The 15,908-nt window shown below is 41.4% G+C and overlaps 1 protein-coding gene across 4 annotated transcripts in view; it reads right to left on the bottom strand.

Moving 5' to 3' along the window:
- Positions 1-1,715: 1,715 nt before the first annotated feature.
- Positions 1,716-15,908, bottom strand: part of LOC111249588 (uncharacterized) — a 34,193-nt gene continuing 20,000 nt past the window's right edge. For all 4 annotated transcript variants that reach the window (XM_086987138.1, XM_022803624.2, XM_086987139.1 and 1 more), the window contains exons 6-7: positions 15,094-15,305; positions 1,716-6,302 (exon numbers count right to left, since the gene is read on the bottom strand). In XM_086987138.1, coding sequence (XP_086843264.1) covers positions 6,062-6,302; positions 15,094-15,305 — 453 coding nt within the window. In that variant the 3' untranslated portion in view covers positions 1,716-6,061. The remainder of the gene's footprint in view (positions 6,303-15,093; positions 15,306-15,908) is intronic.

The following is a 15,908-nucleotide window of genomic DNA, read 5'->3' as shown; positions in this document are numbered from 1 at the left end:
GCACGAGCATCAAAATCGAGGGTATCGATAATTGATGACTCGCAAATCGATCCATATAGCTTAGAAGAAAAAAAGCTGATTACGTTTGCAAGATAAAGTGAGTGAAGACTGTGAATCACTACTGGGAAAAGTAAACAGGAAAAAATATAATAATAAAAAATAATAACAACACAGCAATGGTCATCTAAACATGTAAAATACCTTAGCGTTATTAACTATTCCACACTTCGAACGAGTTCCCGATAGACGTTATCTGTAACATGTTTCATTGTAACATGGAGCAGTTACGTATACATTGTCGGAAGTGGTATGTTTTTTTACTTAGAGAGTGGGTCAAGTAACGGGCGCCGTATACAGCGACGGAGTTGTAATAGAGCTCGCGATTGCTTGTTGCAGGTTCGGGCTGTATGGCGAAGGTAATGGCATCATCTGCTTTACAAACGGAAAATGCATCAGTCGTTATGCGCTTGCCGATTGGCCACGGTCTTGTTTGTTATTGCCGTAAAAAGTGGGTCTCATCTTCGTCTTTGGCCAAAAATAGTTGCGCTTGTAACAGGGCAGATTGAGCTCTGTGCCATAATGTGTGAACATACTGATATTCATGATCAGATATTCATCTGATCAGGGCGAAATGACGCCGGCCGCATGACGTGATATGAACATAGTTGCTGGGTCACAGCATTCCGTCTAGGTGAAAAGGTCTAGAGACGTGCTGGACACACACGACCTCACGTCGAAATGGCTTATTCGTCGTGCACGGACAGGTAGTACACAGTGATTTATCTAATGAACCTGGGTCTTCCATGGCAGATGTTTGGTAACAAGCATATTGGAAAATTGCGTACGTATTGGCTTCTGTAAAATTAGATGGAGCTTGCAAAGCTTCAACAATGGGAAAAAGATTATTTTATACTTGCGTATATGTTTGTTTCGCCAACGTCTTTACCCGATATAACAACTGAAATAGGTTTTGATTTTTTTCGTAAGAGGTATTATGATCTGGTGCCTGCACAGATGTTGTATATATATATATATATGTATATATAGAAGAAGCAGAGTTTGATCTTACGTTTCATCTGAGCCCTTGCTGCGAAGTTCGAGTGCCAATTATAGATTCTGAGTTCTGTAGTTATTAAAATGCGGGTGCCTAGTGTCTGATACATTTAGCTTCGCCACCTACCACCCGATAAGTGGCACAATCAGGAATACATTTGTTGTAACTATAATTGGCACTATTATTATTTAATATGTAATAAGTTAGCAGGAATAAAACCGAGACATCGTAGTAAATGTGGTGGACGAATATTGAAGCAGAAGCTGACCGGTAGGGAATAGTGGTGGGGATTTGATACGCTGACGTAAAATCTATAGCGAGGATTACATAGTCATTTAATTGAAAGCGGAAGTTCTCTACCATTAAACCATTCAGTTACCTGGGCCTTAGGGCAAAAGCGCTTCCAGTTCGATGGAAAAGATACAGCAAAAAAAAGTTACCTTGAAGTCAAAACCAACAACCTGTCTGAGACAACGTGCGCTTCTGTAACCTCTGATAAACTCGACTCTCGCTAGAAATTTTGCCAGCGTTCGAGTTGGAATGGAGGTTCTTTACCACAAACCAGTTTTTCCAAAGGATGCTCTCCCTTCTAGCAGCTCCTGTAATGGCTTTCACACATACACACACATATGTCAACGTTTACTCATTAAATACAAGATGATTATCATATTTGATGCTCGCAAAAAACACATGCCTGCTTACGGGAGCGAAGTTGTTTATTGTGAGCTAAAACAATATGTACATCATTTCTATCCAATTTTATCTTTTTTTTTCAAATCATTTTCTTGTTATAATAGTTGTTATTTTTGTTGCCATTGTTGACGTTGTGTTTCATGTCAATTTCATGCCTTCCGCTAAAAAGTCATCTTTTGTTGACATTTCAAGACGGCGAGCCGATGACAGACAGCCGCTCGTCACAGCGGCTCACCGTCGAACCCTCTAATAGTCATCATTCGTTTGCAGCCAACAACGTCCTTGTTCCTTTCTATCTCCAGATACCATCATCACACTGTACCAGCACGGCGTCTGCGTATCTTTCCCTTTTGATCAGTCTGTTATTATCAGTTAGTCAATGCCATGGTCGTCAGTGGTTTTAATAGCATTGTTACTAAGGAATCAGGACGATCGATCTTGGATATTTTCGTACGTTATCATCATTACTATTCATAATATTGTTAGTTCTTCTGTGTTTAATATTATTAACATTTTATATGAATGACTAATGTTTGTTTATTTCTTTCGCTCGCATTAGTAAGCTTTCAGTCTCTTATATATATTTGTTTACATACACCTACTACCTTTTGTTGTTCCCGAAGGTTTTTTCAATATAGCGGTGTGCTTAGCTTTCGATTGGTTCTTGTATAATTCCTTCTCTTGACTCCAATAATTGCCAGTATTTTTGTTATAATTCCCTGTTCTGTATTGTCCCTGTGTTACCTAGCCGAAAGTTGATGAGTCGACGATGAAATGGTGTTCCTTTGTGTGTACAACTTCTAATTGTTTCTAGTTCACCACGCGCAGTAATAATAATAATAATAATGAATAGGAATAGTAAAAATTCAATTTTTCTTTCGTTTTTAGTAACTTAAGGCCGTCCAGGAAAGGGGGCAGACTTTGCGTTCTGCAAGAACGCAGGGGTTCGAATGATTCATTCGTTAATCAGAGGGGAGATATTCCACAGAACGATTGGCAGTCTACCGATTACACGGATGAATTAATATCTGCCGGTCGGTAATCACTATTCAGATTAAGGCTAGATTAGCTCGTAGGAAACAGTAGGTTTCTGGGAGTGGGCAAGTGATTCACGATTCAATGTTTTACATGCATTCGTTAAATAATGAATTAGACAATTTCAAACGGGGGCATTCATTTCTTTGACCACCTCTCGTGCCTTTCTAAGTCATTCTTTGTATCAATTATTCTGATTAGAAAGAGAAGGCCTGTGAATTCTGTACTTTTCGTCAATGGTTCATCACCAGCGAGTACATCATCTTCACAAAAACTCGCAAGCACTGGTTCAGCATAATTCAGACGTTATGAGGTAATGACGAATGGACAAGACGGTATGATTACAATGGCGTCCATAGCGTGATATCAGTTTTTCTTCTCTGCCGCTACGGTACATTTAAATTATCGTGGGTGCTTCTGCTGACTAGTGCGAACGCTTAAACTAGCCAATCAGCTAACTCACATCACCGGCGTATTATATCCAGCCACATAGGCCAGATATAATAAAAGCAACCCAATACCTTACCAATCGTGTGATGAGGGAGTGGGGTTTTGGGAATTCAAATTTAAAAACAACTATTCATAGAATTTTTTACAGCAAAGGTCCGCTTAATATATTGGTCAAGCGATACCTAGCACTCAGTCAGTCAGTCAATCAATCAATCAGTCAAAGCGATTGGCATCACATACTTTTTCGCTAAACTAGAAGATTTTTATAGAAAAAAGTTATTACGCGACTCTTAGGTCGAAGACTGTAATAAATATATGTTTCGGCCATGTTACATGCAATCAATTCAAAAGCTATAAAATTAGTACAAAAAGAAGATTTTCGTGACAAATGTAACCATTCGATCTGTGCATCTGTCAGACAGATGATCAGTCTTAGCACACAGCCTTGTGCAGTTATTCAGATGAAAATCGTCGTTTCGCTTGGATCTGACTATACTTCAGCTACCAATGATGAAATCACTTTTTTCTTAAATCTTTCAATCTTTCGCCCAAAGTCTTCATTCGCACGTAATATCTCATATTTTTCGTCAGAATCGCCTTCATTTTGCTTCCTCGAGGTTAACTACTGCTGTTCTAACTCCGTCATACTTGAATTTCAAGTCCTCTTGATTGTGATGCCTAACGTGACAGCCGATATGAGACACTTGATGAAATCTATGCGCTCTTGTAGGACGAGCCACCTCTAACAACAGTGATAATTTCTTATACCAAGCTGATTTATCTGAAGTTTACAAATGACCAAATTTTATGTTACAGGTTACCGCTTAGATATAACCGGTCGAACGTTAATTGTCAGCTGGCCAAAAAGAAGATCTTCACAGCGGAACCACACATTGGCCTCAGACAACAAAAATGATACTAGTACTCGGATGATTTGATCAACGAATCGTTCTGTCCACTAAAGACCGCTCCTAATCATGACTTGGTATATAGAGATGACCATAACTATTTGATGACTGTTGATAGACACATGGCATTCACCGTTACCATCTGTCTTTTGCTTACACGTAATGCCCTCGCTGTTTCTTTCTTCAACAGCTAAATGCGCTGCAATATGGTCACACGAAATCATGATCTTGAAGTCTTCATTACCGTCCATGGTATTACTATTATGATGCTCATCTGTACGAAGTCACCGGAAGATATTACCATAAATTTCCTACTTAATAATAATAATGCGATAATCGATCATTGTTTGACTGCGGTAAGCTGAGAACGAAATATGCCGCAGATATTTCCGCTTAAAAATCAAAGCAAGGCGGGACTTTCGGCTATCAGGAAGTTTTATAGATGTGTGGAGAAGAGGCCTAAATAACTATAGGGGTGCCGCTGCCCCCTGCAGTTACATGATTTTGTTTAGTCGTTTCATGTTTTGCAATACGTAGTTTTTATTTTCACCTAGCCAGAAAAACGGCCCTAATGGCCCTCTGTTCTTAGCCATGTCGCCCAACAAGGCCGTTTTTTCCCTCACACCAAAATCCCTTTTTTTTGCTGTGCACTATTTACAAGTTGAGGGAATTGCCAGCTATGTCATTGGGGCAACAGGGATCAGTCCAAGAGGACAATAGATATACCATGACTTCTGTTTCATGATATCACCAAAATGCGCGAAATTTCGGATGGGCGACGACACTCCCCAAATTGGAAGCAGGTGCCTAAAGCTGTTGCTCTGTCTGCTGAAATTTTTTTTATATTGCACATCGGGTCCGACCTAGAGCTACTTAGCATAAGTGTTCTCTCTCTTCTATCATTTGCTTCATCATAATTACCAGTACCGTTTGGTGTTATCTGCCCATCGTTTTAATATGTACAAATCATTGATACCTAAGTTTAGTCAGCCAGTTGAGCATGTTCACTGCGTCGGGGGGGGGAATAGTAGCCCCTCTGCATTAGAACAACATGTGCTTCTCCTTTTGTGTATTGAACTCTTATCGTTACTCCGTTACATCTGTATTGTTGGTAACATTGGGCCGATTTCACCGGCCGTTAGGCCGTCGCCTACGTCTTATTTAATTAGATTTATTTAAAATTTACGCGTTCCTTTGACTTTTCTTCACGGATGTTTTTTTTCTTTTATCTGTTTCACGTTTTCTTTCGTTTATTTACCTTTTCTTCGACTAGTCTTTTGCCCTAAAATTACGTAAGACGCAATCTCTCTTCATAGATTTACTTTTTGCAATAATAGTCCATTCATCAGTGCATTTAGCGCTTCCAGTAGCGCCGATCATCTCACCTTTTAACTCCATTAGTTCCTTTGCAAACCTGGGACCTGCCATTCAGCGGAAACTCTCTGCATGAACAAGTAATATATATTCCTAGGCATACATACTTCGTTACCTTACCGATGGATGTTGCGCCAGATCAGCTTAAAAGGGGAACACCGGATTTCGGATAGATGCGCGCCTGAGTGTAGAAAGACGATCTTGCCTCGAGTCATGTCTTCTGCTATTCTATTCAATGTTTGTGTACATTTTCGTTTCGTTTTCATCTGATCTTTGAGATTATAAGCTAAACGTTATTGGCTAGCCATCACGTTAGCTCATATGTTGGCGTTAATTGCTTTTCTAATTCTTCCTCTATGCGTCGAAGTTGAACGCATGTACGTGTGGCCACCTTATGTCACATGTTATATGATGGTATCTCTTATTTCAAAGGTTGTTGATCGGCCTGCCACGTTTAATGTTCGAGGTTATTTGAACACGGTGTTGTGTCAACGGGGCTATGTTTGTTCGCTCATTGTTCTTGACGTGTTACGTTCTTGGTCCTATGTTAATTGTGCCCTGCTCGAGAACCCGATGTAACTGCTGAGTCGTGTTTGCCTTGAAGGGCATCATGCACTGCCTTCAATAGGGGGAACTCGCCGAACCCGCAGTGGCCTTCCTTGTCATCGGCGAAGGCGTTGTACATCATAAGGCCACGAGACTGACCCAGGCCGCGGATGAACTGGCCTGACATCGGGCCCATTCCTGTCCACAGAATGACCTGCCCATCATCTTGGCGTGTTTGGGCACTGAAACAGAACAGAAGGTAATCGAAAGCCGAACGTTAATTAGATGCAGATGTTTCCAATCAAGCATGTTTTATATCTGCGTATTGCGTTGATTTCCAACCATCGTTTTCGAGTTGACGAACTTCGTTTGAGTTCGCTACATCTACAAGAAGATGCACTAAAAGTACGCTAGCCGATATCTTGGTTAGTGTTAGCAGTTGTGTTTATCCGGGTGGTGAGTGAAATGCTAGAAGCCTATTTTGGATAAGTCGCTTGTCCGGATCTAGATTTCATCTAAGAATATTTTCATGGATATCTCTTTGGCAAAAGAAAGCAACTGCAAAGTAAACAGTATACTAACAATGCCAAAGAGATATACCACCAGTGCAGGCTGTATGTTTACAACACCAAGCCTGCACACTTTCCGGCTCCCGTAGTAGCCTCTAAAATGGCTGTATCATTCGAAGTTCGGTCGGAAAAGTTGTGCATATATTGCCTGAATTGAGCCAGTTTATCGAAAATGCCCCTTTCATGTTTGAGAATTTCAGGCACAGCTTTTGACCGGCGTCTTACTTCCTCGGGACGTATTGGTCAAATTCGAGCTGAGACTATCTAGTTAGGGCTGCAAGATTTATCACGAAATGACATCAGAATAATTGTAGCAATGGAAACTAACAGCCGGCAGTGACAGCAAAGGCCTACCTCTGCCAGCAATTAAATCAAAGTCTTGCTCAAGAAGACTTGAGGGGCAAATGGCGCGCGTCTTAAGCAGGGGCTGTTTTGAAAATCTGTGATGGTTTATTAACAGTATAGCTATTGAGTAGGCTCGAGCTCATCGGTTGGCCCAAATTGCACACTCGTCTCAACTGATTCATCTTTATTCGAAAAGGCCATCGTATGGACCGGCCCGACTGACTAGTAGTAGTGTACGCAAGACGCCTCAACGATGACAGTCCAGACAATATGCCTCAGAGATGGCGTGATCTTTTACCAGTAGATATTGACAGACGAGAGGCGAGAAAAATATTTTTTGACACGAAATATTTGACATCTGTAAAAGTAAAGACATTTGTAGTCATAACGCTATCCCATATTTGCTCGTTGGTAAAATTATTTATATTATTCAAAATGTCATATTTTCTGTGCTTCATATTAGAAACAAATATCACTATATCGGAAACGTTTCATGACATAGGGAACGATATCTGCTTGTATCTATGTTTACTTATCGTTTGTACTTGAGAGTACTGATTTCGTTTTACCAATACCCTTAGTCACTATATACAAGTCCGTATGACACAGCACCGTCCACTGGACACCTTCTATTCAGTCGAAACAATAGGGAAGAATTTCTTCATGCTTTATGGGGCTCATCGGAAAAAAAACACTGCTACCCTTCGTATATTGATACGTTGGCTTTTGCAGAGTCACACAAAAACGCAAAATCATAATCAGTCGCGTTTCGCTACATCTCCGTTCAATTCAATACATTCACAATCACGGTCCTTGCAACGTATTACATATACGACTATAGAAATCATCGTGGCTTGTCTGCAGCATAAATTGCTGTCGAAGACAACAGACGGCAAACGAAATCCGTGTTCGCTGCCATTAGAACTTAGTTCATTATATAAAACAACGTCAAGAACACCGTTCAGGCCATTCCAACGATGATCGAATTTACCTAACCCCTAAGCCTATAACAAAATAGTCATTTTTCATATTTGCCATTAAAATGGGGAACAAATAAAGGAAACCGGGATGTGTTTTTGGCACAAATGTCAATTATGCTGCTTCGAATACTAATAATGCCCCTGCTTTTAGTGCCCAGGCAGCGTAACGATTCGCCGCCAGAGGGAGTCACGATCAGCTTGAGCATTTAGCTTCGCGTTTTGTTTGAAGAGTAGATACAGATTAAGACAAATGTCGGTAAATTATTTGATGATAATAATAATAATAATAATAAGTTTCTTGACAGTTTGAGAAGACCGCAATGCATAACGTCTTCTTCCAAACTATGTGGCGCAACGTTATCTAAATGAATCTTATGTGCAGGGAATATTGTCTCCTATCTTACTGCTGTATGTGATGCTGAGCATTGCTCTTATTGTGGTTGTATTTATTATGGAGCGGACGTTTCTTAACGAGACCTATCAATTTATCATAGACTCTCCTCAGTGGACTTTTGATGTGCTTCACAACGAAGTGCAGATTTTGACAGACACCGAAAGCTTCCGCGAGAGAGAGAGAGCAGATATGGCACGTACCGTTGCACATTTACTCAGGCTCAGACACATGCATGCACACAAACATGGAAAAAAGCTGGCACAAATACACCCTCAATAGGAAGAGTAGTATGGTTCGCAGGGAGCACATAGACCTGAGTTAATAGACGCTCAGATTGCAATGCTAGAACGACTAAGGAAGGTGAAACCGTGGAGCGTTAATTAAAGAATTCATGATTCTCACTAAATGTTGAAAATACATGCTGGTACACGCATTCAATGCATTAATGACTTGTTGAGTAGATGACTGTTCTGCTGAAGGCCATTACCTCAAGATATTGCCAAGTCAGAGAATAACTGGAAGTATAGATGCTTCGTGTACTGCTGTATATTACGAAGACAACGGACAGAAATTCAGAAAACGGAAGACAAATCAAGATTCTAAGTCCCTTTTGCTAGTGATCTGCCTTAAGCATTTAGAAACGATATATCGATGGTGGTCCATTTTCGTAGATCTCTAATTGAGAGGGGTAGACTGCGGATCAAGAATCGGTTCTGGAAACTATTCGAGCTGTTGTTTTAACTCGAACTGATGGAATATGATGGCCTCATTTCAAGACTTAGCAAACTAGATTTTTACATTCACGAAGTCAATGTGTACCGACCACTAGGCTTAATCTGTTCTGGGATTTTTCGAAAATGGAGGCCACGTGAGCACAGCATTCTTGTGAAAAATCATATTTTTGAACAAAGACTCTTGTTTTTTTTAGATAAACGTATTATGTTTGACATTATCATCCGCCAGGGATCGTCCTATGTAGCGTTAAGGGCAGGGGGTGAGCACGCTCATCGCCTCTAATTGAAGTACGCGAACTTCGATTCTTTTTTAAAATTTTTTTTTCAGATTTTGTAATCATGGGCTTGGCTGGGTTTATCTGGGTTTTCCTCAAGCACGCCTATGAAACGAAATGGCAACAATACATCGCACTAACCATTTACACACGCAATTTAATCAGCAATAACCCAATATTCGTGGTTAGCATGGCAGTGTACTCAAAGGCATGCGCATCGGTACACCAGGCTAGGCCACGCACTGAAGTTCCTTGCGTGCTACTGTCGATCTCTGTATATTATTTATATAGAAATTACGCTCAGCTTATTTCTGGTAACTTTTAATCTTGCTGATGGCGTAAATGCTTGAAGATGAACCCTGCTCCGGCTAGACTCGTCATACGAGCAGACCGATAACAGACGGGTTTATTATTCAGTGCAAAGTTGAGTCGTTCATCTATTTAAGAGTCTTACTTTGTTTCTGTTGTTGTACCTCGTTGTGAGGCTATTGTTGCCTACCTGCTTCTTGTACTATAGTATATCTTGGAAGCCATAGGGAGCCATTGGCTTAGAGTGCCGTATAATCTCCGGCTTTGGAATCTCTTTGAGAGCTCCAACAGAAACCATGAGGTACGCACGCTCGGCTTCGTATCCATGCGATATCCATATGTGCAATTCCAGCATCTTAATGGTACGTGCACCTAATGAAGTGATCTTATTTCCAAGATAGCAATAAAATAGGATGTAAATCCTGCCATGTGTTTACAGTTTATATTTCCTGTTTGGCATTTTTAGCTTGAATTCCTTTATTGACAGCATTCAACTTGAGCAGTTCTATTAGCAACCGTTTAATATTTTGATTATATGGTACAAAAAAATTATGGAAGAATGCCATAGGATTGTGGATATGTCGTGAGAAGACTTAAGGGAAAATGTATCAACGCCTCTAGGAATACAAAAGGCTACATTGTTTTGATATGGAATTAGTCGTCTGCTAGCATTTATCAACTCGTCAAACAGGGGGCAAACTGTAATACTATACGCAAATATTTTAAGCATTATCAACTATTGGGGTGCAACTGCACGGGGTATCCATGCTTTTATGAATATGGATTATAGTGAAAAAAAAAAGGCAATAAGATGTTTATTAGGATACATTCGGTGGATGACTTCGTGTAGGTTCCTGAAGACAGTTTTAATCTTGAATATGTTATCTTTGTAACGCAGCGGTAACCTATTTGACTACTAGTTCTAAAGACCCATAGTGAGACGGTATCGAATCATAACCTGGCGTAGATATATTTTATTTTGCCAAATTTAGCCGTCTGAAACTATGCTTTGCGGTGATAGAACCATGTAGAAGATGCTTGTACTATTTATTAGACTCTGAAACATTTCCACAATGGTTCGCCTCCTACGTCCTTTTTTACTGTTCAGAAGTTTCAGCTAGGAAACCTTTTAGAAGCTGTTTCTATCGACGAAACGAACTGTCCAGTGGTGTGGCAGCCTTTACGTCGTCCCTGCACGCATTCGATTTCAGATCGCGTGGCCTCTATTCATGATTATATCTGCTCTGTTTTTATTGGGGCTCGATCTTTTTTCCAGTGTTAACTCATCAGTTTCTGCTCATGGTGCCTAAACTAACATTTCTGAAGTAAGACAAAATAACCACACATAACGACGATAAATCATTGTATGCGCCGACGCGTGTGTATTTGTCCTATATACTCGAAAGGTGTTGTGATCTCTCGATAACGTACCAGACATATAGATAGCAGAGGCGTTAGATAATGAGCTCATAAATTCAATAAATACAACTTAAAATGGTAGTATATTATGTTGCTCGATATTAAGCAAGCTTTTCTAATGTACATTTTGCTATTGTCAGGTAACGAAACTTTCTCGAACGACGTAGCCTTTTTCATTTACTGATTGCTGTTAGTAGTAGCGCGAAACAAGAACAACACAACAGTGGTAGCCGCTGGTTACAACTATATGCGACGAAATAATGTGGACTGCTTTCGGAAAAACTGTGTTCCGAGTATCTAAGCTCTCATCCCCCATGTTCTTTTAACGCCTAGTGTGAATATGTTACATTGAGGTGGGCGGTAGCTGGCGATGTATCTTGAAGTCACCGGCCGTTGCTTCCGATCTATACATAATAAGAATTCCTTTGCGCACAATGCTTTAATGCAATCTTCGATCTTCCTTTGGTGACCTCCGTAAGTTCTGTCAGCCTGTACTTCCAGCAGGCGAAGATTACTATTGTGAAGTTGGGGATGTCCTTGGAGGATAGAGGATTGCCGATGGCGTCGTTCTTGACTCACAATTTTAGTGGCCTAGGAAGCTCGCTCGTAACCTTGGCCTGATGGCCTGACTATTGCTGCAAAGCTGCTCGGACCGATCCTTAGTGAGTGGAATATTTACGATTGACAGAAGCCTTCAGTAACTATAACAATAGCAGCATTGGACTATTGAAGAAACACCTTACGACAGTACTATGCATCAAATTCAAAACATTTACTTGGTAGCATAAGACGACGTTGTGCCTCCTTGAGCCAGGCACCAATATAGCGATTCGCTCCTGCTTTTCTCGATCTTACTCGCACGCTCAAATGGACTCAATAAAGGCCAGTCAAGATGCACGTAGATAAGGCCAATTTTCTTGTTGCTTTGGCTGCACTCCGCAAGCTACCTTACTTGACAATATGTTCCGACAGTTTCTATGTAGATCAGGTTTTTATGACCAGATCTGTTTTCGTCACAAGGATTGTGGCATGGGCGTGCCATACCGATGGTAGGCAGATCTTGTAAGTCCGCTCATAGACCCAATGTTTTTCGTTAGTTTGCTATTCGTTGAACTACTAACGCGCAAGTGCCTCGAAAAATGTGTTTCTGAGTACATTTGAAATTTGTTGTTTCGCCAGTTACATCCGTTATGCTTCCGATGTTCTGTGGCCGTACCGCCAAACGCTAAACGGGTTCTTCTCTCTAGTAAAACTTCCTACGAAATCTTTTCGCAGGCCTGCTTCAGAGGGGCACCGTCCGGAAACTGTGCGTTTGCAGTGGTAAGATGTCGATCGGTTGTTCTTTGCTTTTGATTTTGCTGTTGTCACGTTTTTCCGACGGCGGTGCGCTCCTTCCCTTCAAATGTGGTTGTGTCTGCTCCGTTTGTGAATGCAACGGTTGTTATTGTTGTTATAGGCGTTTCTGCCAATGTGACATCGACATTTTGTGTTTGCTGCTGCCTCTTAGCAGAAAAAAACGGTAGCCACGTTCAAACCAGCCTTGTGGAAACGTTGCCACCCTGCGTCAAAACCCTGTACACGAAAATGATGTTTCGTGTTTTATGTACATATGTACGTATAGCATCATTCTTGTGTGCGTATTTTCGTACTCCATGCTTCTTTTTTGCATGAATAAATCTTGCAGGGTGGCACATTCGACAGGTGGGAGACTGAGGTTTGAGTGGAAAGAGAAACGAGAGAGTAAAGCCACAACCGTGCTCTCCGCCAAAGCTGGTCCTTTTATGTAACTGCCAATAGTAGCATCATTATTATGTGCAAGGTTAATAGTATGTGTATAGGTCTTTGACAAGTTGGTTTATTAGCAGCAGTGACGCAGGGGCCTAATGCTGAGCTACGCTGAACAAAAGCCGATTGCGCTGATCGTTTTGTCAGGTCGTTCTTTACGTCAAAAGACGAAACCGTGGAAAGAAGGCCACCAGCAACAATTCGACGAAAAGACAAAACTGCATTGTCGATTGTTGAATAGAACCTTCGACAATCACAGTTATGTCTGTTGTCGTTGATGCTTCCCCCGAAAGAAAATTAATAGAGTCAACTACTCTTTTATGCAGCGTCACCCATGTATGGATTCCTCCATCAGCGCTACCTCCGCAATCAGCAAGTACCGACTCCTCTCCTCTTTATAGAAAAATGAATTAATGTTTAGCAAATTTCGCTGCTTCTGAATACGCGTATTCGTATGTGTTCGTTTAAAAGCCGAAAGTGTGTATGTTAGCCTGTAGGACGAGTCGGGGTAAATTGTCCTGGCATAGGTGATAAGCAGCATGACTGGCGGCAGAGGTTCTCGGGAGGAAATGTTCGATTTTTGCATGGTTTTCATCCTAGCCAGAGTACTTCGGTATTGGGTGGGGACAGGGTCAAAAGACGAAGGCTTTGGGCAACGCAATTACCTGCGAAAATTGGCAATGAGGAACAAGGAAACAGCGGCGGTAAATTCCGCTTGAAGCCTGTCTCCGTCGTTGCAGCCGTTAGCTACTACAGGTCCTGCTGATTAGTCCCTACAGAACTGCGAGTCAAATCAAGCCCTCCATTTTCGTCCAGTCAGCTCGCCCCTTACCTCTCAGCAGTGGTTAGATCAGTCTACTTGATGGTAAAGGCCCAGCGCTTGAACTACTGCTTACGAGCCGTCGAGACTTACTGCTTAAAGACTTGGTAGTGAATGGACTCCGTGACGCCGCTTAACCCAATGAGAAGCTCAGCCTACACAGCTTCAGCGTTTCTAATCTGCTGACTACTCGTAGATTATCAGCGTCACACTACAGCCCGGCACCGTTCGGTTCGAGTCACTCCACAGTTTCCGCGTGATTGATCGAACGAAGAGAAAGTCCGTAGGAAAACGCAATTACGAAGCCAAGTTAATAACGCTCATGAAATAGTATGGCGTAGGACATAGTTGACTGGATAGTACACAAACAGTGAAGGGTCTCGTAAGTTTAGTGCAGCGGGGACAAAACTCCAGCCAAGCTGATTGCGGTGGCGTTAGAATAGCGGACGACAGAACACCAGTAATCATGAAGTAGTTAGCGGCGTCAAAGGCATCACCAGGTGCATAACTGCCACTGGCTTAAATATTCATAAATAGATCCTTGTCACCAATGAGATTTCGGGACACTAATAATACCGCTGCGTGCGCCGATATTACGAGAAGAACTTCCCGAAGCTGCTGCCTGTTGCTACCGTTGTCACGGTGTGGACAATTGGCAATGTGAGTGCGACAGAATCAACAAAGGAACGATAACGAAATAAAGAAAAAAAAAAGGCAGCAGCAGCAGCAGCAAAGAACGGGATAGAAAACCAATGAGCCACGATTTCTACATGTATTTTATAGCCGCGCGGCGAATGGGTAGCGGACTAGTAACGCGCACTATCACTACAGTTAGGACGATAGAAGTCTTCCACAAGGTCCTCTCCTAGTAAGCGAAGGACATTTATATCTTCATGTACATCCTTTGAATGCTGGTGACGTAATGTGGATGATAGTCAATGTAAGAATCACAGATTTGTTTTTGGTAATAAATACAACAACAATGAGCAAGGTATAGAGTAATTTTAGCTATGCGTGTCAGAAAGCTCGTTCTTTATTTTTGCTAGGTTTGCTGTTGTCGTCGAGCATTCGAACGGGGCGCGAAACTCGACGTTTCAGTTGGGACACAAATGACATTCTATTTAAAGCAAACAGGAAACTAGAGCCTAGTTTCGTAGACCGGTTTCCTACCGGCCATTTTTACATCTAGAGCAAGCCTTCGACATAATTTAAATCAATGCACTAGCTGGAACATGTGAAGCATTATCCGGTGGTGACGTCGACGCGGGCGTTTGAAGAACGCTTTACAGCATAAATAGAAAAATGTCTTTAGTGAAATATCTGACTATAGGACAATGCCAATTGATCAATCTACTATTTCTAAGCTACAACACATATACTCTAGTTACACCTGCTCTATATACCTGAAACAATCGCTCTCAGCTCCATATCGCATTGTGCCTTCGATAAGCATGCCACGCGAGGCATGCTTGCAGAATTCGCTGTAGTAGCTTCGTGTACAGTTGTAAACGGCTGTTTTATTGTAGACGTGACAGTTCGTGACGAAAGGCGCAACTGCGAAAACGAGATTTCGTTTCCACGTTTTGCCGAAATAGTCTTTGGCTTCTTTGAGCACCTGCGTAAGGATAAAAAAAGGACGAAGCATATGGATATAGAATTATTAACACATTCAAATGATTGTTCCTCTATTGCCTATTTGAGAATACACTCCTAATGCCAATAACCAAGAGGCGTTAATCGCTAAAACAAAAGCGATACCAACGAGATGAAACGAAGTGTATTACCAGTTACGCTCTTTTGTCAGGGTGTGGGGGCGGGGGTGCGGCTTGCAAAAAGCGTCGACAATAACGCATAGCGGTCATGAAAATCCGACTAGATCGTATGAGGACGACTGGGGAGCCAAACAAATCTAATTTCGTTTGTTTTCACTCTTATTAGGCACCTTATGTAGGAACACTATAACATCTCATTAAAAAATTGTTGAAAATATGCATCCAACGTGCCTACATAATATGGAAGAACGCAAGGCCTACTTTATCTTGTTTGTTTTGTGGCATAACCTGCAAATATCTGCCACAGTCAATACCGACCTAAAGTGAAGTTTTTATTCTTGTGTCTTGAAATGAGCACATTTTGAGTTAGATAACCTAAAGACGCCAGTAAGGCCTACATTTTTTATTTAATCAATATCTATAGCAGAATAGAAAGTTAGTAATAT

This window comes from Varroa destructor, unplaced genomic scaffold, assembly GCF_002443255.2.
Source record: "Varroa destructor unplaced genomic scaffold, Vdes_3.0 BEIS01000004.1, whole genome shotgun sequence".
Classification (NCBI taxonomy): Eukaryota; Metazoa; Arthropoda; class Arachnida; order Mesostigmata; family Varroidae; genus Varroa; species Varroa destructor.
Note: the sequence above shows the minus strand (reverse complement) of the source record. Positions and strands in the feature narration are given on the sequence as shown.